A 25150-nucleotide genomic window follows, 5' to 3' on the forward strand; every position below is an offset into this window, starting at 1 on the left:
CGCCTCAGTCCACTGCAATGTTCCTCAACACACTCTACACAGAATACGAAAGCGCGGTTTACAAACAAGTCTTTGGACATGCATTAGATCATGCATCATGCTTGGCCCGTCCACTCCCACATATGCTTTTGCATCAGGAGATATCATTCGTAATCAAGAATTCCAAGGGACATGTTTAAGGTTTGTCGACAACCTAGGGTAGTTACGCGAGAAGCCCGAGGCTGCTGATGTAGAGAAGACACTGAAAGTGTTTGAGAATGTTTACGAAGGCTTCTGAGTCACCCACAAGGTCCCAAAACAAGCACGCTACAGTACGTAGACTTAGCAAGAAGGTGGAAAAAGCAGCACTTTCTACGTAACCATTGGAGAAAAGGGATTACGTTACGATTCGGCGCACACGATCCAGGTGAACTGAGTCATAGCTAATGCACGCGTGACCTATGGAATTACGAAATCATAAGCACACAAGTGAAGTGGAAAAATTGCTTTAAAGTCCATGTACAACTTCTACATATGGTTTACAGCATGGCGTCGCTTGCGTGGCCATGGGTCGACATTCGGCTCGGCTGGTCTTCTAGAATGCGGTTTTCGCCGTGGCCTTCGCTGATTCACGTGGTCAACGGTGAACGCCCGCGCGGCCTAATGGGCGAATTTGATTATTTTATTTTCAAGGGTTGCTATAAGTTGGGAATTAGCGTTCGGCTAGGTAGGGTGTGCCACCCTTCAAAGATGACTTGATAATAAAAAATTGCACAAGAATATCGTTCCAGCGCTGATTTGATCAGCGTCCGTTGCCTAGTTTTTTGTACAAACGTTTGGAACTGCATAGATTTGTCCAATTGCTTTAGTTTTTTTATTTCTACGAACGTCTTAAAGGAGGAAAGCCTAATGGCTGTAACATTACGCGATATGTCAGAATTCTGAATTTTGTGGGAAGAATTTTGTAATGGCTGAATTCTGAATTCTGTAATGGCTGTAACATTACGCGATATGTCAGAATTCTGAATTTTGTGGGAAGAATTCTGAATTTTGTGGGAACGTCTTTATCCCAGTTGGCGCATGCTAAAATAATTGTTTGGGGACGCACGATTGTATGATTTCGAAGGGCCGTGAAACAACATGACCCTGCATGAGTGTGGAAGTCGTATGTTTCTCTTTGGTAGCTTCATGTTTCTTCGTGCCATCAAGAAGCTGCAGTGCTCACCGCTAATTGCCAGCTGACGGCGTTAGCATATAGCTGTTAGGCTTCATTCACACAGCCGCCACTTTCCCCGTCACGGCACCGTCATGCCGGAAACCCGCTACGAAGACGTAAACCGAGTAGTTTTCGTACTGGAGCTCTCCATCACTGTGCAATATCGTCGGCCTAGTGATCAGTTTAGCGTAGAATAGGGCGTACGTAAATTGAAAAGTAAAAAAAATGGCTGTGATTTTCACGTGTGCTCACTCTTCGCTAAATTTAGCCATAAAAATTAGTTTTTTGATTGGCTGGTTTACCGCGGGTCATGGTACCATCGCGTTGACGGAGCGGAAACACACAGCTCGGCCTCCCGTCGCAGGCGCACAGTCTTCGGCTAGAAATTGCGCGAGAAACTGCCGGCCATGACGGAAGATGGTGACTTCGCGGTGACGTGACGGAGTGAAAAACGACTGCGTAACGATAGCTTACGCGTTATCAGCTGTTGCCTGCTCCGTGTGCGCAAATATTCGGCTGTGTAAACGCAGATGTTGAAACTACCGTATAGGGCATGCAGTGGACGGAGGAATCGCCTATGTCTGGCATTTAATAGGAAGCGCGCTCGTGCACCAACTGGGAGTAAAGCTTACCGGGTACAGTGAAATTTGCAAACGTGCAAGTCGAGTGGGCAACCTTTTTCAGCCAACAAAAAATTCTTCCCGCCCGGAAAAATGATGCTGTAGACGTGAAATGTTTTGTTTTGTATTTTTTTGTATTATGAATTACAAAATTGATGTGGTAACATATAGGGCCTGACAATCTTCGCTACGTTTATAATAATAATTTTAAATATTATTTTATGTAGTAATTTTAGTCATATTTGCTACAGCAAGTTGCGTTATTTCATCGCTTAATAACTGCGATAACCATACATACATGCCGCCGATTGCAACCCTACGTAGTGTTTAATTACTGACACCTCAGTGGCGAACTTCCCGCTCGTGGCAAATTTTAAAGGGACCCTGCAACACTTACCATCGACTACTCGGAATGTATTTTGGGGTAAAGTCTATTGTCACAGCAATCTCCTCCCGCAAGAATTATGAAAATCCGTTCACTATCACCGAAACTACGCGCGATGAAAAATCGTGCATAAATGTTCCCTCTCAACTCAACCGCGGCCAACGCGACGAAAGCTACGCGCTCTCTCCCGGATAGGGCGCGCGGCGTTCTGTTCGGCGGTATTCGATATGTCACAGGCCGGGGAGTTTCGTCCTTTTCCCCGCAACCTGGAGGGGTCTATTTCCGGTCTGGTGCCACAAAAAAGCAGGCATGGTGGCCTGCTCGCAAGCAAGCACTCGGGCTGCTAGGGCGTTTTTGGTGCAATAAACGTTTGTTGTCGAGTGGGCTCGTTGAAAGTGGAATATTTAGTTCGTCACTCAAACTCCGCGCGCACTCAAAACAAAAGAAACACCAAAAGCATGCGGACAGGTTCATACATAGAAGAGGTTCATACACAGCGCCGACGACGCCTGATCGTCACAGGAAATGCCAGAATTTAGCCGCGAAGGTGACCAGCAATCGCCAATAGGACAACCAGGACAGCCATGGCCAGATTGACGTCGCAGAGGCCATGCCAGGGGTGCATAATGAGGAGAATTGAAGAGAGCGCGGTTGGTTTTTCCGCGTCTTTCACGGCGATTTGCGCGCTTGCCGCTTCACGTGCACGTGTAATATTTGGCTCGGGTGTTCCTGGAAGTCTAATCTAAACGTCGCGCAGGTTTAGTTGCACTGCACGAAGTGAGTGGCAGGGTCCCTTTAAGTTTTGCTCTGCGTCAGTCTACGCTGAATATATAACGCACAATACGATTCGACGACAACACTCACGCAACGAAATGTATCGGCCAAGATTTGACAGGTAACGGTGGCCTGGAGGGTGGCTTACGCAAGGTATGGTATGGTCACTGAGGCTCCACACAGAGAACACAATTCCTGAGACACAGTTGTAATCAATAAATGAAGAGGTATTTTGCTGCTGTTTTACATATTGTCCAACTTGCAATTAAATTAGCACGACACGCCTGGCCAACGGACGTAATCAGAACTGTAATAATTAAATGATGACGCTACCTTATAGTAGGTGCGGTGCGCCACGTTTTCGTACTTTGGAACTTCCTCGCGAAAGTTCTTTTGCATGTCGGTGACCTGTATGAGTTACGACTCCGTCAACAGTATTGAATAATGGCTCTCCTAATATGTCACGAACGACGCACTTCTCAGCGGAGCATGTCAGTCTAAGGCGGAAACCAAAATTCGCGTGTGCTTAAGGCCAGTACGGCGGGCGCGGCGCTAGCGCCATCTACTTTAGGCGGGCCAAACAAGTCACCGTAAATCGTCCAAAAGCAAGTGGCTACTCAGACAGCATGCTACCGCAGTGGCCAAAATATTTTTAGCGACTCACAAAAAAATGAACAGAAAGCCACACAAAAGGAACAAAAACAAATTAAGGAAAGTGTGGTTGCGCCACTCATGATATATTATGCGACGCAGCTTGCATTCCTGCTTATAAAGCGCTGTCCAAACTCTGCAGCGTGTACTGCCAACTGAAAGCAGGATAGCTTTCAGTTGGCATTACCCTCCATCTTCACACTTATCCAGATAACGTCTTCACTTGCTTTCTTCGCGCCGGTCCAAAAAAAATCGCGCCAATTCACCCCGTGAATGTGGTTGAAAAGCAAAGCTGTAAACGGCACGCACAACGATTACCCATGCGACGTCACTTAAATTCACTCACATCGCTCTACAAATAGTAAAACCAGAGAGAAGTGAAATGCAGTTAACCACACCATTTATTACTTCAAAGAGATATTCTTGGTAAGGTTAAATCAATGCATAATGCATGAACGGTGATTGGTTGAGTTCTATTGGTGTAGCACAAGAGTGGAAACGTTTGTTATAAAATTAAAGTAAGTTCCAAAACGGTGTTAGACGATCTGACTTCTCCGTCTCTGCGGCGCGGACAGAGGCAACGAGATTTGTGGCAGAGAGAGATGAGAAGAACACGGAGGAGGAAGAAATACTTCTGTTCAGATTTCTGGACGGCCCAGAGTGGAGCTCAGGGGAGTGATTCCTTCTTCTGTGGGGCCCATATGCAGTCCGCGCGGCCTCTGTTCTGTCCACCCGCTGAGCTGGGTAGGTAGAGAGGGCAAGGACAGCACCATCTCCCATTGCTTTTGTTGGGTAGTTGATGGAAAGAGAGGAGGGTGCTCAGGGCTAAAGTCGCACACCCCGATTACGGGGCGGAGTGTTCCTACTTGTGAGCAAAATTTACATTCAGCGTCGTAGCGATTCGGATGCACTAAGTGAAGACGCGTAGGCTGTGGGAAGGAGCCCGGATTGTATGAGCCGTAGGGTAGTTTGTTGTTCTCTGGAAAGGTCAGGGTAAGACGAAGATACGGTCTGTCTCAGAAGGCGATAATGCTGGGTTATCTCCAAGAACGTGACATGCGGGTGACTGTCCTCGTGCAGCTCCATAGCACGGGACTTAATAGCGCAGGCTTGTTGGGTGGGCGTATTCTTTGCAATCCATTGAAGCATGAGGAGGTGTCCAGATGAGCTGAATGGAACCGTTTGAGGAGTGGTTTTGTAGCACGCGCAGTGCAGGTCAGGACACGCAACCCGACTGGTAATTCCAGTAGGCTTGCTGGGAATCGATGACTACCCTCCGAACCCATGGTTGAGTGAGAGCCAAGGTGATGGCTGCATCTTCTGCGGCCGCCATTTCTTGGGTCCTAAGCGAGGTACACGCAAGGAGGTTGGTTCTGGAGGTAGCCACGATGATGGCGTATTGCTGCCCTCAATGTTTGGAGGCGTCTGTGTGGATACCTGCAAGATCCCCACCGAGGGTGGTGTTTAACGCTTGAGCCCGTGCGTTTCGGTGACCCTCGTCATGTGAGGGCTTCATATTTCTAAGCGAAGCGAGCATCCTTAGTTTCAGTCGCCAAGAGTCTGGGAGTACGTCAAGCGGAGTGACATTCTGGGCTGCCCAGCCAATCTGGTGAAGCATGCGGTTACCCACCCCAGTTCTGATTCGGGCCTTCTGGTTAGAAAGATGGCCTTATATCAGGTCTTCCACCGTGTTGTAGAGCCCCGTGCTAAGCAGCCTCTGTGTGGACGCACTCATGAGAAGACCAATGGCCTGCTCGACCGCCTTTCTATTCATTATATAAAGCATCTCTATGTCCTCCTTGTCGAGAAGAAGACGGGGGGTTGACGTAAGTGACTCTCAAGAAGACAAAAGCTTCAATTAATCAAAAAGTAGCGGATTTCTTTAGGCCTCGTTTCTTGGTGGCAACTCGCCTGATCATGTGTATGATTTGATTAATGCTGTTTTTGAGGCGCTCCAAGGAGACGTCACTCTTGGTGTTAGCCTGGAAATGTAGGCCCAGGATCTTGATGCTGGAGCTTGGAGTGATGGCCTGGCCATCAAGGAGTATTTGAATGTATTCCTTGATTTGGCGTGAGGGCGGACGACAAGGAGCGGTGATTTTTTACGTGAACGCTGGAGGCACATTGTCGTACTAGAAGTGAGATGCCATGCATTGGTGTGAGCTTCCTTTAATTTTTGTAACTGTTAGCACATGAGCAAGGTGCACACAGAGTCGCTAGATGGGCGTAAATGGTCGCGTGACGCTTTCACATGGCATTCAGCAAGAACGCATGGGGAAAACCCGTAGATGTGCTTGGTGAGTACACCACCTGTCTTCCCCGTCTTCGCGTGGGCTCGTAGCTAAATCGGTAAGACAACGGGCTCTCGCTTTGTTAGTTCATTAGTTCCAGGTTCGGTTCCCGGCGGTGCCAGTGAATTCTTTTATTTGTTCGCTGGAGTTTTCTGGTGACACCAACGGTCGCGAAAGAACCCTTGGGGGTAGAGGTAAAAAGCTTTGCTTTAAAAATAATCACCCTCACCTCCGCCCCCCCTTTCCCCGTCCGGCGCTTGCCGTGCCCACTTGACGCAACTCGCCCTCCCACCTCGAAAGTTTGCCGACCCCTGCTCTACATGAGAACGCATGGTCTAGTCGAGGAACCCACGACAGCTGCACAGATGGAATTACGTGGGCCGCTGCACCAGCCCTTCGGGTCTTATTTACGAAGATACTAGTAAATGGCTTTAAGGTGATGATGATGGTTGGTGTTTAATGGCGCAAGGCCAACGAGGGCAAAGAGCGCCAGAGAAGAAGTTATTTAATGAAGAGAAGTGATTACCACAAAAAGGTAGGTATAAAAACGTGTAAACCGACCATAGTAAAATCAATTAAAGATAATGGTCATGGCTGGTATATAGGGCCAGATTTGATTATGCGTGATAGGAAATTAGGTTTAAAAACTTAACGTCTGACAAATACTCAAACACACGTTTCACGGAAACAACGGCATCGTCACCTAGAAACAGCGATGGATGTAGTGGGATATGTTGTCTGTAGAGTTCTATGAAGTGTTTGTGTCGTGTTGTGTGAAGTGCCTTGCATGTGACTAGTATGTGCACTACGGATAGGGCCTCTCCGCACCAGCTGCACTGGGGTCTAGAAGATCCCGTCAGCAGATACGAGTGCGTTGCATGGGTGTGCCCTATCCGCAGCCTACCCAAGACGACTTCCGTGTGTCTGTTGGGTGAGTCAGCTGTGTATCGTCCCAAGTGTGGCTTTATTACATGTAGTTTGTTGTCTGTCTGTTCATCGCAGTGTGTTTGCCATGTTCTGGGCAGGTGTTGTCTGATGTGTGGCTTGAGGTCTGTAAATGGTACGGTTGTTATGTCTACAGTGTTCCTGAGTGCAGCAGCAGCGGCCCTCTCGTCTGGCTTTAAGATACTTCCGCAGTTCAGCAAGATTTTCAAGGCATTCAAGTACCATGAATCTTGCGGCCTCAACAGCGGCGTTGCGACGGGCTTCCACATAGGGAACGTGTATCTTACACGGGAGACTCTCCAGCGACAATGGTGGCATTGAAGCCTGCTTTTTCCCACCAACTTGGAGCAAAAAAAAAAAATCCGCAATGTGCTAAGGGCACTGTGAATATGAAGTGTTGTTCTTGTGCGGAAACAACGGATAATTGGGTTTCCACCAGCAGCATCTCATAGACGCCTTATCTGTGTGAATAACATTTGTGAGGCCACCAAACGAATTATAGAAACCCGACTTTCGTGTAGGATCTTCTTGTTTGCCGCCCGTTGAGGTACGTCTATTGTACCCACAAACCTGTGCCGCGTTCTCCTCGAAACGCCCCTGCTGTGAGTCTGACGAGGAAATAAATACAGCTGATACAGAAACCGCATAAAAGTAAGTACTGAGCGAAGCCTAAGAGATCAAACAATTGTGTTCACTGCCCGTCTCGTCTCTAATGCAGTGTGTTGTAACGGTTGAATACAAGGAACAAGAAGCAAGTATTAAGAATAAGTTTTCCGCAAGTGTTAAGCAACGTTAAAATGAGGCCTGCCGTCTTTCCCCTGTTCCTTGCGAAATAACAAAGGAATACATTTTCACTGAGATCTTAAACCACTTGAAGGGATATTTGTGCAGAATGTGGACAGTTTGTTGAGTAATTACTACCAGCCGCTTGTGTTTACACCCAGAAAAAGTAATGTAGAAATCTACAGCGGGCAAAAATAGGCCACCAGAACGTCGATTTTGTTTTATTGCTCCAGGAAGTCATACAATGCTAAAATAAGAATGTGCAAGGACAGAACGAGAATTAACGTAAGGTACACCCGGTAAACATTCCCTTCTTTTCTAAGTACACTCCCTAGCTATTGTTGTACCCACTGGTCTGTGGAAAGCCATGGGCCCCGGTTAGTACGTATTCTGATGCCCTGTTGTATTTATCATTTGAACTACCCGTTTTTTAGGGTCCGAAATTAGCTTTACCAAATCCCTAAAACAGCCAATTGACTGTGAATGCGCCGGGTTCTGTTCAGTGTGGTGGTTGAAATATAGAACACTAACCTGAATCGAACATTGTGGAAGTCAGAGCTCTTCGATGTGGCGAAAGTATATCTTGTGGGATGGTAGGTGTTTGAAAACATGCGGCCACCAGGTTTTTCTCCCACCAACAAGCATCTCTAAAAGCTTTGCTACACAACATATAAGCGAAAATGGGTATAAAGAATCCGCCGTTTGCAGTTGTCCTGACATAAGTGCAGGCATCACTTGGGCGAGTTTTCACCTAGGAGGAAGGGTACTCATCATTCGAATGTTGTTGATGTTGTCGAGAATATCTCGCGTTGTAATGAGAAGTTGTTGAGTCTTCCGTTGCTGATTCCGTCCAGGCCTGGTTCACGGCGTCTATATGTTGCTTTGTGCGTCCTTGACACCCCCCGCGTCCTCAGGATGAGCAGCGCAACTCCTTAGCCCCTGATAGGGGCTGAGGAGTTGCGCATTAGGTTCATTCACTCTGGATTTACCAGATCACTCGTTCTGATTCCGCGCCCTTTGAGATATGTTTAGCTTATCGCAAAGCTCGTTGTCACTCCAAAACAGCTCACTGGCTGAGAAATCTTGCATCAGTCCAGACTTTGTGACAATATTATTCACAGAGACAAAAATTATATGTGTGCTTCCTGAATATAATGAATAAGCAAGATTGTGTTCGTACGGCACGTCCTAACTGATATTCGTCTCCATACACGGACTAGTGAAAATATCATCGCCGTCTGCGAAACTCTAGCTTTACCACAGGCTGTAGCATATCAGCACACGAGCTCCGGGCCACCATGAGGTGTATGCACAGTTTTAGACTTCGATGGCTTTTGGTGTGTGGATTCTGTTTAGAGAATTTTGTGTTAGAGAAACTCAGTCACAAGAGGCCTTGTATCGCCAAGGAGTTGACTTGTATTTGCGTGACAGTTTTCCACCTAACTACTATTTCTGCGTGTCAACTGTAATCTGGACTCGAAGAAAAACTTGCATGAATGATAAAGGAACCCCACCGCTGTAGCCACATTGTTTGTAAAGTGAATGCATTTCGCACAGGAGAATTACTTCCAGGTTATCCTGGTAACCAGAGGAACATGATGTCCTTTGCGGCTACAAAAAATGTTCACAGTCTGTATGCATTGTTTGAAAATTTCTTTTACAAAGAAAGGGTAAACGGCTGTATGCGACCTGGAGTGGAGATCGTACCTGTTAGCATGTTAGCATTGTAGTAGGATTCTATGAGCAGATACTTGCCCCTGGCCGACCTACACCCGAAGTGTAATTTCCGGTTTAAGCAAAAGCTACCGTGTTTAACTAAGGGTGTCTCACACCGGTGACACCTATATATTGCGTACCCTCCTAGCTCTTTGTCTAAGGTAAGCTTTCTGGATTCACCATTGTGTTTTGTGCGTTCTGGGAAGGAGGACATCAGCACTCAGTGTAACTACTACGCCTGGTAGACTACTTAACAAAAAAGCGCGAAAAGAACACTCAAAGCGACTGCGACGAGGCAACGCGTTACACCTGGGGCGCTTTCTTGGCCCATGGCGTAGTCTTGCTTGTTGCGGGCCTGGGAACAGAAGCTTCTGTTTTAAATGATTTAACATTGACCGATGCTTTCGATGTCCGGCAGATTTTTTTTTCGAAGTGCTCAATTGTAATATTTTCAACGGCTTCATTTTATTTTACCCTCCTACTTAGTTATGGTTTTTACCTCCTTTTTGCTCATTTGCCATCACCAGAGGTTACCTGTCGCCGTTAGTGGATCTAACATCTTCGGTACTCACAAAAGCTTCCTCTCTCTTCCTTAACGTTGTTCCCTATGTTACTGCATCGGTACGGGTTTAGGACAAATGACTAAACTAATATGTAGTAAGGCGTGCCTGATGAACGATCCCGAATGTTAACAGGCCTTACTAGGTAGGCTGTGGATACATAGAAACAACGACACGTTATGGGTGGCTGCCATTTTATTTTCTACGCCGCCTATACATACGAAGCGGTTGTGACAGTGCAGCCATGAAAATCAGTACTCGAGGCTGTTTTGTCGATAAAAAAGTAAAAAAAAAACTTTTTTGGCTTGCCTAGGTAGCAATGAACAGTCTACGTATCAATAAAAAATTACTACTTACAACTTCGAGTACTCCTTTTAAGCGCACCTAAGCTACTCCTTCCTGAGTTTCAGTCTAAATTGGGTTTCACACACCAACTTGAGAAGACCTATGAATAGTTTCAGTTATTGGTAATCAGACTGGAAGTGGTAATCATGGCACATCTATTCGGAGGGGTGTAGGCTATGACGTGTTTTTCTGATTCCGAAAAAGTGTTGCCACGATTGCGGCGAACGCTAAAACTTTACTGCCAATCTTGGCCATCCTCCGTAAATGCGTATGCTTGGCTTGCAAACGGCCCCCGTTTCGCTGGGCAGCCGCTATGAGGCATGTCCACACGGGTGCTCTCGGCATATTTTTGTTTCTTCAACTTCAGGGTGTTCACCTCAATCTCGGCCAATATCCGTAAGTGGGTATGCTTGGCTTGAGAAACATGTGCAGGAGACGCTGGGCGGTCATCCCGAGGAACGCAAACATGCGCGCTCGGCATTTTCTTGGTTTTGTTTGCTGCAGAGCTGTCACCATGAGGCCCGCGCTCACGTTCGCGCGCTCGGCAGTATCTTGGCGTTTTTAACTGCGGACAGAAAAGCTGCTATTCTCGAGACAGCGTCGCTGTTAATAAATGACAACTAATTGGGCACACGCTAAACAGGCGTTATTTTTCGTCGATGAGAAGAACCATAAAATAGCGTGACCGGCTCAAGGGCACACCCGAGAATAGCACGGTAACATTGCCGGAGTCGTTGTATGAATGCGTTTATTTTTGATCATTTCGTCACTTACAACTGCGATAAAACAATTGCGTACGCACCCGTCGACGCCTCTGCCACAATGTCAGAAAAAGGTCCTCCAGGTCTTCGACAATCATATGTTTAGTTTTGCCACAGTAAATGCAAATTTTAGCATATTTGGTAATATTGCGCCCAACCCATGTATATCCACCTGAAAATATGTGCAGGAAAATCGTCGAGAACAAGTGGCTGGTTATTGCAATGACGGTAAAAAGTTGAGGGTGCAATATCGTTAGTTTCGTTTACTTTTACATCGCTGCACAAAGTTTATATTGAAAAACAGCTGGCAGGGCAGCTTTGTCTTGAGCGCACTGATGTTCGAGGTGAAAGAAAATTACAACAAAAGGGGATTTGTAAAGATTTAAGCTTATTTTGACAGTTTTTTCGCTGATTATATCTGTGGCATATTCCAGTCGCTTTCTTTAAAACTCTTGTCTGTCAACCCTTTGCTATGGTTGTCTAGAAGCTGGTATCTAAAAAAGTTAAACAATGCTTGAATCTTGTGTGTGAAATTTTAATCCCTTTTTACAGGGTATCTGAGATTTTATTGAGGCCTATTATTGTGTTACGCAATATTACCCCTAAGAAATAGTGTTCTTTTCAATTTAAGTGGTCAAGATTCAGAGTTAAGTTGCTTTTTTTGTAGGCTACTAGAACCTGTACGCAGACGATCATTGTTTCCATGGAAAAAATGGTTCTTTATTACTATGTTTCCAGCAGCTTCAGTGCTAAAGTATGAGCCTGCCTCCCTGGTTAAGTTGTAAACTCCAGTGCTTCTGTTGAGAAGCCTGCGGGTTTGGTTCCTGATTTTGTCGACTGTGTTGCTGATGCCACCAAAAACAGAGAAAAAACGCCCGTGACTCAAGATTTAGATTATTGTTTTGGTGTCGTATGTTGGAAAATGCTTCTACAGACCTCCGCAATACTGCTAACCGCGGTGGATTTGTAGTTTTGTCGATTAAAACCTGTCATGAACTAATGAGTGGTGTTGTTTATTGACTATTTTTGTACCCGTTAAAAGAATGAAACATTAAAAACGCAATAGAAAATACAGAAGGTGTAAATATTCTTTTGACTTTAAACACTGCTTTTACTTTCAGGTCGCAAGACATAAACTGTCTCCAGACGATTACCTCTAGAACTCGCCTTAGAAAATACAAGACACATACTTTACCAGGTTATTATTTGAGCAGAGACAAACAATGCAAAATAAGCTATCGAAAAGATCCGACGACGTATTATGATAAGGTAAGTATATTTGAAATCATAGTTTTCGAAAAAAGTATGTATTTGTGTGCTCGAAACGCAAGAACAGTGGCAATACGTTTGTATCGAAGGCACTGTTGGTGTAATGCAGAATAAAGTGCATGAATCGCAATGCGAAATTTCATAATGAAAGAAAAGTTGACGTGCTCTACAAGATATAAACTGGTATGCAACCATGAGAACATTTTGTGATACTAAGGGCACTACACAATAGTTTGTGGCACAGAAACTATCCAAAAGGCGTTCTTTGCTTTCCCTTAAAAATGTTTTAAAAAATGTGCATTTAGGAATACCATTTTTGTTCTTTTGATAGCTGACGCCATTGAAGATATAATAGTTTGTTTATGGTGGAAGCTTAAGCCCTTACGTTGTGTTTAACTGTCAGTTTCTAAGGAGAAGCGTGGATATTGGTAATAAACATAGCAGTTGAGTAAAAGCCCCGTTACGACTGTACTTATGCCAGACCCCGCTGCACAGAGTGGGTTATAGGCATTCTACACTTTTTCCACATTCTTAATATCGTTCTGAAAAGCAGTCTTGTGCAGATGAGTTCTCACTAACAAATCTCTGTGCTTTAGAAAGGGATAGGCAAATAAATTTCCACTTCCTGTAGTGACCGAAAATAAAGTATGATTGCCCTTACTACATGGCTTATGGTCTCCGTGGAGGCTTATCTGAAGTCAAGGCAATGGTAATAATATAGATTACTATAAACTGCCGCGGACGTAGATTGCAAGAGCACAAAATTGCGGGGTCAGCTGCATTTGTACCTTTTCAAAGTCTGTCATTTTATGCATCACCAAACGTAAGCGAATGCTTAGATTGTTAGTAAAAATGTGGCTATCACAGATCGTCTTTAACAAAACCTGGCAAACATTTGAACGGTTTGTTTAGCTGCAAAATTTTCCATTGAAATCGGGTAGCAAAAACCTTCTGATATATGCTCTCCCGGCTGCAAAGAAAAATATGCACCGACGGCACCTCCATATGCGGCCATCTGCACGTAATTATTAAGTATGCGAAGGCCTCATTTTAGTAAGAATGTTACCTGCAAAAAATAACGTTCCTTTATGGTATCCGCTACCTGAAATACGAACTGGACCTTGTTTATCTTGTACTTAGAACAAACATTGCAGGCCCATGAACCATTATTCTATTTCCGATGACAGCACCGTTGCCATACATACTGATATACAACGTGTAAATATTAAACGATAATTGTGCTCGCTCATTTATACTTCTCAAGAAAAATTAAGGTGACTGTATATTTTTGGTGTCTTTCTTGGTCACTCGGAAATGTAGCCTAGGTTATATATCCAGTTATTGCGGCAAACAGACGTGTGTTTAATAAGAGGCGGTCACTGCGGGGCTTCTTCTGTGAATGGCTGTGTTGATGTGACTACTAAAGTAACCACTTGCTCTCTTCGCGCTTAACTACAAACACGCGGTACACTCTGCCTGTGGGCGTTTTAACAGCGAAGCTGTTAAGGGGATCGCAATGTTGATTGGTGATTCCCGTCACCCCAGGCAAAGTGTGCTTTGCTGGGCCGACACATCCGCTTCCGCATCGATGGCCGTCCATTGCGCGACCTCGGTGTGTTCGCCAGGGCACGCGGGACACATCTGCCCCTCCATACATGAATCGATATGCTAACAAACCTCAGTGGGTGAGCTTCACGTACGCACATACTGCACCGAGTGGCGTTTTGAGCGATCCACGTCTATGGGAAGAGGGCTCCAGCGTGCCGAAGTGGCCAAATACCACTGCCGTAACCAAACGAAATGCAGTCGTACCCGATCATGAAGCGCCGCATTGCCGTAACCGGCCTTACGCGTCCATCACAGGCCCGTTACCTTCGTGCCGTTATGACTGGCCCAGATCTGCTCCCGTGACGATGCGATGGCCGTCCAGTGTGCGGTGTCAGCTCCTGCGCCGTGGCAAGTGGCGACTACAACCCAACATATATGCACCGATAAACTGCCAAACCCCGTGGGTTCGCTTCGCGAACGTGCATACCCCTACGAGGGGCGTTGTGAATGGGCTTTGCGGGAGGTGGCCGCCAGCGTGCCGAATGAGCTGCGCTGCTTTTGTAGGTTTCACAGGCATAAAAGAGGCGTTACTTTTAAAGACGATAGTCTTTCTTGGGCTACTTAAACACAGAAATTTAGGTCTGTCCGTATTTCTGTCTGTCTTTACTCGATTCAGCCACCCAGCCAAAGTAAAATGTTTACTGCGCGATAGTCTTATATACTCACAGCCAAATGTGAACGTCTTACTTACTTACTGTTCATACTTGTCAACTTCGTCGAACAAGAACAAGGCATTACGCAAATATAAGACAGGAAATTAGAACACAAATGGTATTTACCGTGTTCCGTTATTAAAATTCCTGGATGCTTGGTTTTTCGATAGCAAATGATATTCTACATCAGCTGCAGGACAACGCTTACCGCCTGCTGTTGCCCGCGCCACCTCCGGGCGGCATATGAGAAATCACGCGGCAGCAGCAAATAAAGGTTCCACTAGCTAGGTTCCACGCTCTGTTTGGGACGCACGTGGAGCACGGCAACGCGGTTCTATAAACCTTGAAGGCGGCTGCCTCGACTCACGCACGTCTCCGCCGTACTGCAGCTCTGGCATCGACGAACCCTGCCCGTAGCAGTGGAACGCGGTAAATTCAAATCACCTTGAGCAAACCTTTAGTGTGTTTACCTTGGGATGAGCGCGACGGAACAAGAACAGCATCGGAGGTGAAAGGGAAAGCGAAGGGGGGCATTTCCTTGGCAAATGTCTACGAAGACTATCGTCTTTTGACGATATTTGCAACAAAAGGAGCAGATACGAGTCCAATTTTTAAGCTGTTTTTTTGTGGCGACACCAGATATTTATCTCCATTAGAATCTTCCACGCGCGATATCCCTAATTTACTTGGGGAATTATACATTCAAATATGCTTATTGTTTATCATTCGCTTTGGGCCTTTTCGTTTACAAGAGGTTGTGTTGGATACGTCTATCACTCATTCTGACTAGAGAGAGAGAGAATTGCTTTAATGAGGTAAGGAGGCCAGATGCCCTGGGGGAGAGAGGTAAAAAGGTAGGGGAAAGAGCAGTTCAGCGGTTCTCCCTATTCACACAGTTCTCTTACTCTGCATATTAATGCACATGCTCGCTGTTCATATGCGGTTCACAGTTCACTAGCTTGTATTATTCTCACTTTTCGCACACAAACCGGGCAGATGGAGCGTGCTTAAGGCACTCTAGGGGAGTCGGACAAGCTGCTACACCATTTTAAAGAGACCATTCTCAAGAGCGCATTCAGTAATCATTTCAAGGGTTGGTGGATCTTCCCGCACCCGGCGTATGTGTTCGGATTCGGATGTAGGTGCCGGGTAAATGGCTAAAAGCTGCTCACGGCCTCTGTCGAAGGCGGGACAGAGCCAGATTAAATGAAATAAATTTGGTGTGCCACCACGAGCACAGTGTGGGCAGTGATGGAGCTCGAACCCTGCAGGGGCTGTCCATTTGTAAATGACGTGAGGTGTGTAGGCCGCATTGGCGTAGGCTTAGTTTGCGAATATTTCCCCTGAGCGTGAAAGAGGCTTGAGAAGGCCGAGGACTCCGTCCGGTGTCGCATCTTGCAAGCGTTGTCTGCTTAGTTTCTTTAGATACCGAAGCCGAAGTTGCCAATCCGACTGGAGGGAGGGAGTTGGTGTGTTGGGAACCGCGGGAGGTGCTTGAAGTCGCTCCCTGGCAGCAGCGTGTGCCGAAAGGTTGCCATGTACACTCATGGTGTGTCCCGGTGTCCAGGTGATGCGAATCGTGAAGCCTTCTTGTTGTAGGTAGCGTAGGTTCCGAAGACGGAATTCGGGTCGCCGTGCTATTAAGAGCGAACGCACTGTTCAGCTCCAGAAGTGCGACGTGCGAGTCCGTGATTATTCTGAACTTCTTAATGGAGAGGGTAGAGGAATGTTCGCCAATGTGCCGAATTGCTCAAGAAATTCCCAGGAGTTCCACTTCTTCCACAAGCCCATATGTATTGGAGACATGACGTGATCCATTTTTTGGGGGATATCTGTAGAGGTCCAGGCTATGGCCGCCGTTCTTCCATCAACCCCAGCGCCCGTGTAAATGTCTGTCTCATCTTCGGCCTTGTCGAAGACGAGGGTTCGAACATACTGCTCTCGGGCAGTTTGATGAGTTCTCCTAATTGGTCTGCGACGCGGGTTGCCGATCGAAGGTCGCTCCGACGGAGGAAAGGCCGGTGGAAAGTTCAATTGGGTAAAATTACTTTTTAATTGATCCCATTCGGTAAGCACTCATCCCTGAGGAGAATGCTCCACATGATTCTGGAATCGCAGCTTTGTTTCCTCTATAAGTATATGAAGGGGCGGAAGGGGGACCACTTGATGCAGAATATCGACTCGCGTGAAGTTAGGAAGGCCACTAACCGCAAGGAGAAGATGTCGATTTAGCTTGTGAAGGTCATTAACATGGGACGGACGTAGATCATACACTGGGAAGCCGTAGCATAATCGTCCATGTGCCACTGCGCGAGCGAGCATGGTACAAGCGTGTTGGTGTGCCCCACCATATTTACTGGACAACCGGGTGACCAGGTGTAAAGTAGGGCGCCAGGTCTTCCTAAGTTGGGCTACCCATTGTTTCGGGCTATTGCAACTGCTAACGAGAAGACCCAGCAGACGAATAGTGCCATTGTGAGACTCTATTAGAGTGTCTCCTACTTGAAGAGAGATGGTCTGGTCGTTATTCGTTGCACGTTTACCGTCGACGCTGAGGAGTTGCGTTTCGGCAGGGGATAACTGGAGCTGGAAGCGGGACAACCTGTTCTCCAGGCTGAAGATCGCAGCTTGCAGTTCAGTCTGCATGGGCTCTTTGTAAGGGAAATCACTGGCCTCGGTCCCTACCACGGCATCGTCTGCGTAGAAAGCAAACCGGGCGGCAGTGTTTTGCTCCAGGGTACGAGCCACGCAATTCATCGCAAGATTAAAAGCTAGGGGCCCCTAGATTGATCCCTGAGGGACACCCCTATCAAGATAGTAAGTGGTAGGCTGATGTGTCTGGGGTTTGAGAGGAATCGGGCGGTGCTGCAGGAAGTTCCGAACCCAGGCTTGAGCCTTCTGACTCGGAAAGGTAAGTGCGAGTTCTTGTAGAATGCCTGGTTCACTAACGTTGTCAAAGGCATTATGGATATCTAGTGCGAGGACATAGTCAGGCAATTCCTTGCGGGATGTCCTATTATTGACACGTCTAAGCAGCCAAAAGTAATCATGAGTGCCAATGTGAGGACGAAAACCCGTGAGTGCAGCATGAAAACAGCCTGTACACTCGGGATGATAAACAAGCCTATTATTGATAAGTCGTTCAATAACCTTACAGATGACGGGTGTTAGTGAAATAGGGCGGAGGCTCTGGGGATTGCGAGAATCCTTGCCGGGTTTGGGAATAGGGTGGATGATGGTGACCCGGAGGAAGTCAGAGACCTCCCCTGAGTCCCATAGCTTGTTCACCAATTGCAGTAGAACATCTAGGCCTTGCGGCGGGAGATTCCGAAGGTCTTGCCACTTGACAAGATCATGGCCCGGCGCCGACTTTGGTCTTCCCCGCGAAATGGCGATCGGTAATTCTCCCATGGTAAAAGGGGAATCAAGTTCTTGAAGTGAGTGGTCGATGTCGATGACAGGAAGAGCCACGGGAGTAGAGGGATCATCCACAGCATGCGGAAAAAATGTGTGGATAAGGGTGTCTTCCACTTGACGATAGTCTATTTGAAGACACATCTCGTCCAGTATGGCGAGGCGGGTCTTCGCACGACCACTCATACCGCGAAAAATGCGCCATAGTCGAGAGAGCACAGTCTCGTGGCCAAGTTCATGACAGAAATTGTGCCAAATCTCACTTTGAAGCGTAATTTGATATTCCCGAATAAACGGTAATGATGTTTCAACTGCATCAAATGATGGTGACGTTTGCCCTGTGTTCTATAACGCTTGGTAAGGCGTTCAGACTTGCGAAGAAGTTGAAACATGCGCGAATCCAGGCGGTCAACTTCAGCGGTACTGGTGGTTGTTTCAGTAGCGAGCGAACTGGTCATGTTCAAGGACGCGACGAAATCTTTCAAGGTTGAATGGGGACTAACAACGAATCACTCGCGAAAAGAGTTCCAGTTTACGCGATGGTACGTCGTGCTCGTTCTTAATTTGTCGCCGTTAATTTGAAGCAGAATCGGGTAGTGATCACTTCGCCAGGTACTGTCCAATGTGCGCCATGTCTTCACTGCTCCGGGGGTGGTGATGGTCAAGTCCTGTGCTGTATCGGCCTGGGAATGATGGATGCCAATGCGGGTGGGGACTCCATGTTCATTGCGGAGTTGCAAGTGCCCAAATTCGACGGTTTGCTCTAAGAGCCGGCCCCGGCGGTTCGAGGAGGAATAACCCCGGAGAGTATTTCGTACGTTAAAATCCCCCCTATAATGATGGGGCCTGAAAAATTAATAGAGAGGAGATGCGGTATCCAATCATACAGAGTGGAAAGGATGGCGCCCGAGTTCGGTTTGTAATACACCGACGCAATCAACATAGGTTTACTGCCCGGGGGTGTAATACGTGCAATGATGACTTCTCTGGTTTAATTGCAAGCGCCATCCCAGCGGTGTTTTACCGCTTTGCAGGAATTATGCACTAAGATCGCAGCCTGTCCCGGGGTTTCTTGATTATGGCATCGAATATAATGCGGTATAGTTGGATCCATGAATGTGGTGTAGTTGAGTATCTTGCAGGGGCCTCGTGTTTCTTGGAGTAGGAGGGCGAGAGGACGCAGAGTTGACACCTGGGATTTTAGGAGCGGTCCGGACTGTAGAAAGCTATGGCAGTTCCACTGTAAATTGCAGCGATTTGGGGGGTGTACGGAGGACATATTGGATGTTTAATGCTTCTTTTTCCTTTTCGATTCACTCGGAGAGGGCGTTAGGGGACAGGGGACTTGAATGCTTTGCTTCACTAGCTCCATGAACTGGCGAAGTTCTTTAATCGAGGTAACCTCGCCTTGGAGTATGCTTCAGTGGTCTGGGACCCGCATACAAAAAAAGATATTGGCAAGCTCGAACAAATTCAACGGCAAGCTGTTCGGTTTATTTATAACCGTTATCAGAGACACGATTCCCCTACCACTCTAATGCAGAAGAACGGAATTCTAACGCTAGAATCCCGAAGAAGAATGAACCGATTAAAGTTCCTTGCCGATCTTCGGAACCGCAATCTTCGCATTGACCCATCAATATATCTGACCTGTCTTTCTTCCCGGCCCACCAGGCAATACCACCCCTTTAAATTTACCCCATTGTTCGCCCGCACAAACACTCATAAATACTATTTTTTCCCGCGAACAATATCCGATTCGAACAGTCTTCCTGCCTCTGTGTTCACTTCGCCTAATCTGCATGCATCAATTGATGAGCTTTTTCACATGTAAAAATTTTTTTGCCGTTTGCCATTTTTATTGGTAGAGATTGTATAATCACATTTTGCCTGATATGCTATGTTTTTATCTTTCCACTCCTGCTTAGGCCTAATTTTGGCCTGCAGTATTGTCTAAAAAAAACTATCTCACTTGAATCTCTTTGCCACTCCTTGTTATTTTCGAACTTGATACGGGCGTCCCGCTTTGTAAGCATGTGTTCGGTGATGTAAGTTGAGTTAGGCTCTCCAGTTTTTAGCACTGCATCAGAATCGTGCTTGCGACGACTCGTACGCGAGCGACTACGGCGTGTAGGGGCGGACTTGTTCGGTGCTGGAGAGACCGACTGACGGCGCGTTGAGACGTTCCGAAGGGCTGTGAGCTCCTTCTTCATGGCTGCCATCTCGGCGCGTAGCTCGAAGAGGGTGCGGCGAAGTTGGGAATTTTTTATCACCAACGGGTGATTGTCGGGCAGAGAGACAATTGGAGACAACTTCGGGGGGGGGGGGGTTCCTGTTACAGTAGAAGCCCAGGTGACACCCTGCGGTGTAGAGCGTGGGCCAGTTGACAAAGCCGCGTCAGGGAGTTCTTTCTTAGTCGGAATTGACCTAGTGCTGCGCTCGTCCGTCTTGGGCATGCGACTCGGGCAGACCTTGCTAACGGCAAGGTGACCGGTTTCTTTACATGCCACGCAATACGTGGTAGAACCGCATTCCGCGGCCTCGGCATGGGAGAAGCCACACTCTTTACACACCCTCGGAGATGGACAGAGCTTGGCCATATGTCCCAGACTGTGGCAGTTAAAGCACACCAATCTCATTGGTCCGTACTCAGCTACTCGTACGAATTCCATGTACTACTTGACTGTTTTAGGAAGGGTGGGGGAATCAAATGTTAGAATGGCCTGGTCTGTCTTTCCGATTTTCTGGACCTTAATGACATCTGCTTGTTCACTGTGTAACCAGTTTAGAATTGTCTCGTTGCTAACGGCGGGGTCGACTTGTATGACACCGCGAGTAGTGTTCCTAGTCGAAGGGGTCACTTTTACCACCACATCGATTGTCTCAACTTTGTCGTTAAGCCGGACGGTGAGGTGGTCAATTTCCGCGAGGCGAGCAGCATGATTTTCATCACAAAGTGCAATGTGAGCACTATTGGCCGCGTCGTCGAACGTGACCACGGCCATTTCGGCCACTTCTGCACTAGGAGCTGTGCGTCCGATTACCGTGGCTATAGCTTGGCGGGCAATTTTGCTTATTCGGACTTTGTTGAGTGGTCTCAATTGTAAGGTGTAGCGCGGCCGACTCACCCTGTCTGTGCGCGTAGGCCTCTTCTTCTTCGGCAGATGGACGCGCTGCCAGCCGTCGTCGTCGTCTTCTCCAGTTGTTGGCTCGTCGGAGTCTTCCATGCGCCCTTCAGCATCTTCGGCATCTTCTCGGTTGTCCATTTCTGAAACGTCATTGCAGGGCGGTGCTTGGTGTGGTGGGGAGGCCATTTGGATCGCCGATTCGTTCTGGAGAGCACTTAGTCCGTAGGCAACCTGTTGCGGCGTAGTCTCGTGGCTTATCGTCGTCGTTGTCGTCGTCTGGGCTTTGTCGTTCCTTGCAGCTGGGGTGGCAACCGCGCCGGCCGATGGGGGCGCGGCAGCTGCGGCCGATGGAACACTTGATGAGCGTCGCAGCCGGGCCTTTAGGCTTACCTGGCGGCCTGCCGGGGGGTACGGTACTGGCGGGGTCGATTCCGAAGGTCTGGTAGGCTTGATCGGGTCAATCTTGGTGTAGATCAAGTCAGCGCATACTCATCAACATAAAAAACCAAAGACAGTGCCAGGGACGCGTTATTTACGCGCACAGAGGAGAAAACAGCGGGAGCACATGTGGGGCGCAACCGCTCGGCGTTCCACAGCCTTCTGACTAGTAGGCGTAAAAGTATTCACAACTAGTACTGATTTTGTAGAGTATTGAATACCTGATTGATGGCATAACTATGAAGATTATTAGAAAACCCGTAGTAAATCTGGCTTGTTCCCTCTGCCCTTGAAACGATACGGTGTCGGTAATGCTATGGAGAACTAATGTGCAGTTATATGCCAAATGTAGCTAACGAACTTGCATTATTACCGCTCTGCCGTACCACTCTTCCTATAAAAACATTATGCTCATCTTCCTTTGCGATTAGCATTTTAAGTGTCGAGACACTGCGAGAATAATGCCGCCAGCTCCTATACAACGATTCTTCAACTGTCACCGAGGGTTTAGCCTGTTTTTATAGCATTCTGCGATTTGTAACTTTATGCGCTGTTACGTTTAGAGCTTGTTTTTCAGGGCGGGTCCTTCCGAAAATGTTGTGGGAAGCGAGCTAGAAGACTATCCGGCTGATCGCTTCCCTTTGAACTGGGGGCTAGTTGGTTGAAAACACGGGAACATTTAGGCAGTTAACATCTCTTTACAGAGAAGCGCAGACAAGAATACAGAGCTACCCTTCGCACTCTAGAGGGTATTCTTAAGACCAATCTTCTATACTAGCATCATAGTAAAGAATCACAATAGAACTTTCATTCAGTACTTTCTGCGCGCACTTAGCGTAGAGTACAGTCAAGCCTGAAATATTTATTTTGCTTAAAATGCAGTTTTATTCTGTTTATACGAACATTCGTGTGACCAAATCAGTTTTGGAGTGTAGGTGAGCATTCGGATACGTAATGTTATGGCATGAAGCTCTAGGTTAACGAAAATGAGTCTGCACTAAATGCCATCGGGCTCAACGTTTTGGAGTAAATTTTGTCGTTTATGTAACAATATTTTCCGGAGAGAAAGAATGTTGCTAAAAACTGTGCGGTAACTAAATGCCACAAGCAGAGTGAATCTTAGCAATACAATGGAAAATATTATTCAGTCGGATTTCCGTATGGAGATGGTACTAAGACAGAAAAATTATTACTTAACTGCTCATTTCTCCACCGTTATTTTTAATTATATTGTTGCTGTGGCGGCATTACTGATACCTGACGCTCACGTATATTTTATAGTGTTCGAAATGAAGTCGTCACTAGGAAGGTGGTGTTCAGTCTCATCGAAGTAATAATTTTTATTCGTGCTTGGTAAGATGAGTCTTAGCCAAACCTTTCGTGTAGCCAACCACAAAATCTGGGAATTTATTCGTCAATACACGACTCCTGCTAGCGTTTGTTTTGCTAACACAAAATGCGTTTTCTGAAAATTTACAAATATTCTAGAAAACAAGCAAAAATGGATGCTCGACACGGTGTTGCGTTTGGTGGCAAGGAAAAATCCACTGTTGGACACTACTCCTCCTTGATGGCAGCAGATGTGGACGCCGAAAGGTAACGGCTTTTACTGGAAGAATATTGCATGGCTTTAAACATATTTGAAGCCATTGCGGTAAAACGTAGCGCAGGAGCTAAATAAGCATTTGCAGCGCGAGTTTCAAGCGTATAATGAAAGATTACTGATATATATATATATATATATATATATATATATATATATATATATATATATATATATATATAGCGAATCAGAAAATGGGAAATGAGGGGCTCCGTGAAATAAGACAGAAAACAAGGGTTGGCAGTCAAGAAAACCTGGGAAAGCAAAGGGGAGGTTTGGTGGGTCATACAAAGAGATAAAGAATTTTTTGAGTCGAAAAGAAAGTGGTGAAAAAATGCCCGCCAGGTGGGATCCAAACCCACGACCTCCAGAATACCGGTCTGGTGCGATAACCACTACGCTACCGGCGGGGCTGTTTCCCCAGCACTTTCTCGGGTATTTATGTTAAGGTATTTTTGTTTCCTGCACTTGGGGGTGGTAGCCAGCGCCACTCGGACTACTCGGGGTGAAGGGGACCTTCTTTTTAACCCCCGGGCCGTGAGTCGAGTGTCTACGACATGTCAAGAGTGGTCGACCAGCGTTGAACCCTCTTAAGCTCCCTTTGGCACCAAGACTGCCAGAACAGAGGCCCTCGCTAAGCATGTAGCGAATCAGAAAATGGGAAATGAGGGGCTCCGTGAAATAGGACAGAAAACAAGGGTTGGCAGTCAAGAAAACCTGGGAAAGCAAAGGGGAGGTGGTGGTGGGTCATACAAAGAGATAAAGAATTTTTTGAGTCGAAGAGAAAGTGGTGAAAAAATGCCCGCCAGGTGGGATCCGAACCCACGACCTCCAGAATACCGGTCTGGTGCGATAACCACTAAGCTACCGGCGGTGCTCTTTCGAGTCACGGCCCGGGGGTTAAAAAGAAGGTCCCCTTCACCCCGAGTAGTCCGACTGGCGCTGGCTACCACCCCCAAGTGTAGGAAACAAAAATACCTTAACATAAATACCCGAGAAAGTGCTGGGGAAACAGTCCCGGCGGTAGCGTAGTGGTTATCGCACCAGACCGGTATTCTGGAGGTCGTGGGTTCGGATCCCACCTGGCGGGCATTTTTTCACCACTTTCTTTTCGACTCAAAAAATTCTTTATCTCTTTGTATGACCCACCACAACCTCCCCTTTGCTTTCCCAGGTTTTCTTGACTGCCAACCCTTGTTTTCTGTCTTATTTCACGGAGCCCCTCATTTCCCATTTTCTGATTCGCTACATGCTTAGCGAGGGCCTCTGTTCTGGCAGTCTTGGTGCCAAAGGGAGCTTAAGAGGGTTCAACGCTGGTCGACCACTCTTGACATGTCGTAGACACTCGAGTCACGGCCCGGGGGTTAAAAATAAGGTCCCCTTCACCCCGAGTAGTCCGAGTGGCGCTGGCTACCACCCCCAAGTGCAGGAAACAAAAATACCTTAACATAAATACCCGAGAAAGTGCTGGGGAAACAGCCCCGCCGGTAGCGTAGTGGTTATCGCACCAGACCGGTATTCTGGAGGTCGTGGGTTCGGATCCCACCTGGCGGGCATTTTTTCACCACTTTCTTTTCGACTCAAAAAATTCTTTATCTCTTTGTATGACCCACACAACCTCCCATTTGCTTTCCCAGGTTTTCTTGACTGCCAACCCTTGTTTTCTGTCTTATTTCACGGAGCCCCTCATTTCCCATTTTCTGATTCGCTACATGCTTAGCGAGGGTCTCTGTTGTGGCAGTCTTGGTGCCAAAGGGAGCTTAAGAGGGTTCAACGCTGGTCGACCACTCTTGACATGTCGTAGACACTCGAGTCACGGCCCGGGGGTTAAAAAGAAGGTCCCCTTCACCCCGAGTAGTCCGAGTGGCGCTGGCTACCACCCCCAAGTGCAGGAAACAAAAATACCTTAACATAAATACCCGAGAAAGTGCTGGGGAAACAGCCCCGCCGGTAGCGTAGTGGTTATCGCACCAGACCGGTATTCTGGAGGTCGGGGGTTCGGATCCCACCT

General features: G+C 47.0%; 1 protein-coding gene across 1 annotated transcript in view; it reads left to right on the forward strand.

Moving 5' to 3' along the window:
- Positions 1-25150, forward strand: part of LOC144142268 (venom metalloproteinase antarease TserMP_A-like) — a 63255-nt gene that overhangs the window by 36972 nt on the left and 1133 nt on the right. The window contains exons 12-13 of the mRNA XM_077673636.1: positions 12148-12295; positions 23025-23132. Of these exons, the coding sequence (XP_077529762.1) occupies positions 12148-12295; positions 23025-23132 (256 nt within the window). The remainder of the gene's footprint in view (positions 1-12147; positions 12296-23024; positions 23133-25150) is intronic.

The sequence above is a fragment of the Haemaphysalis longicornis genome, unplaced genomic scaffold, assembly GCF_048455015.1.
Source record: "Haemaphysalis longicornis isolate Haplotype H1 unplaced genomic scaffold, Haemaphysalis longicornis Haplotype H1 scaffold_6, whole genome shotgun sequence".
NCBI lineage: Eukaryota > Metazoa > Arthropoda > Arachnida > Ixodida > Ixodidae > Haemaphysalis > Haemaphysalis longicornis.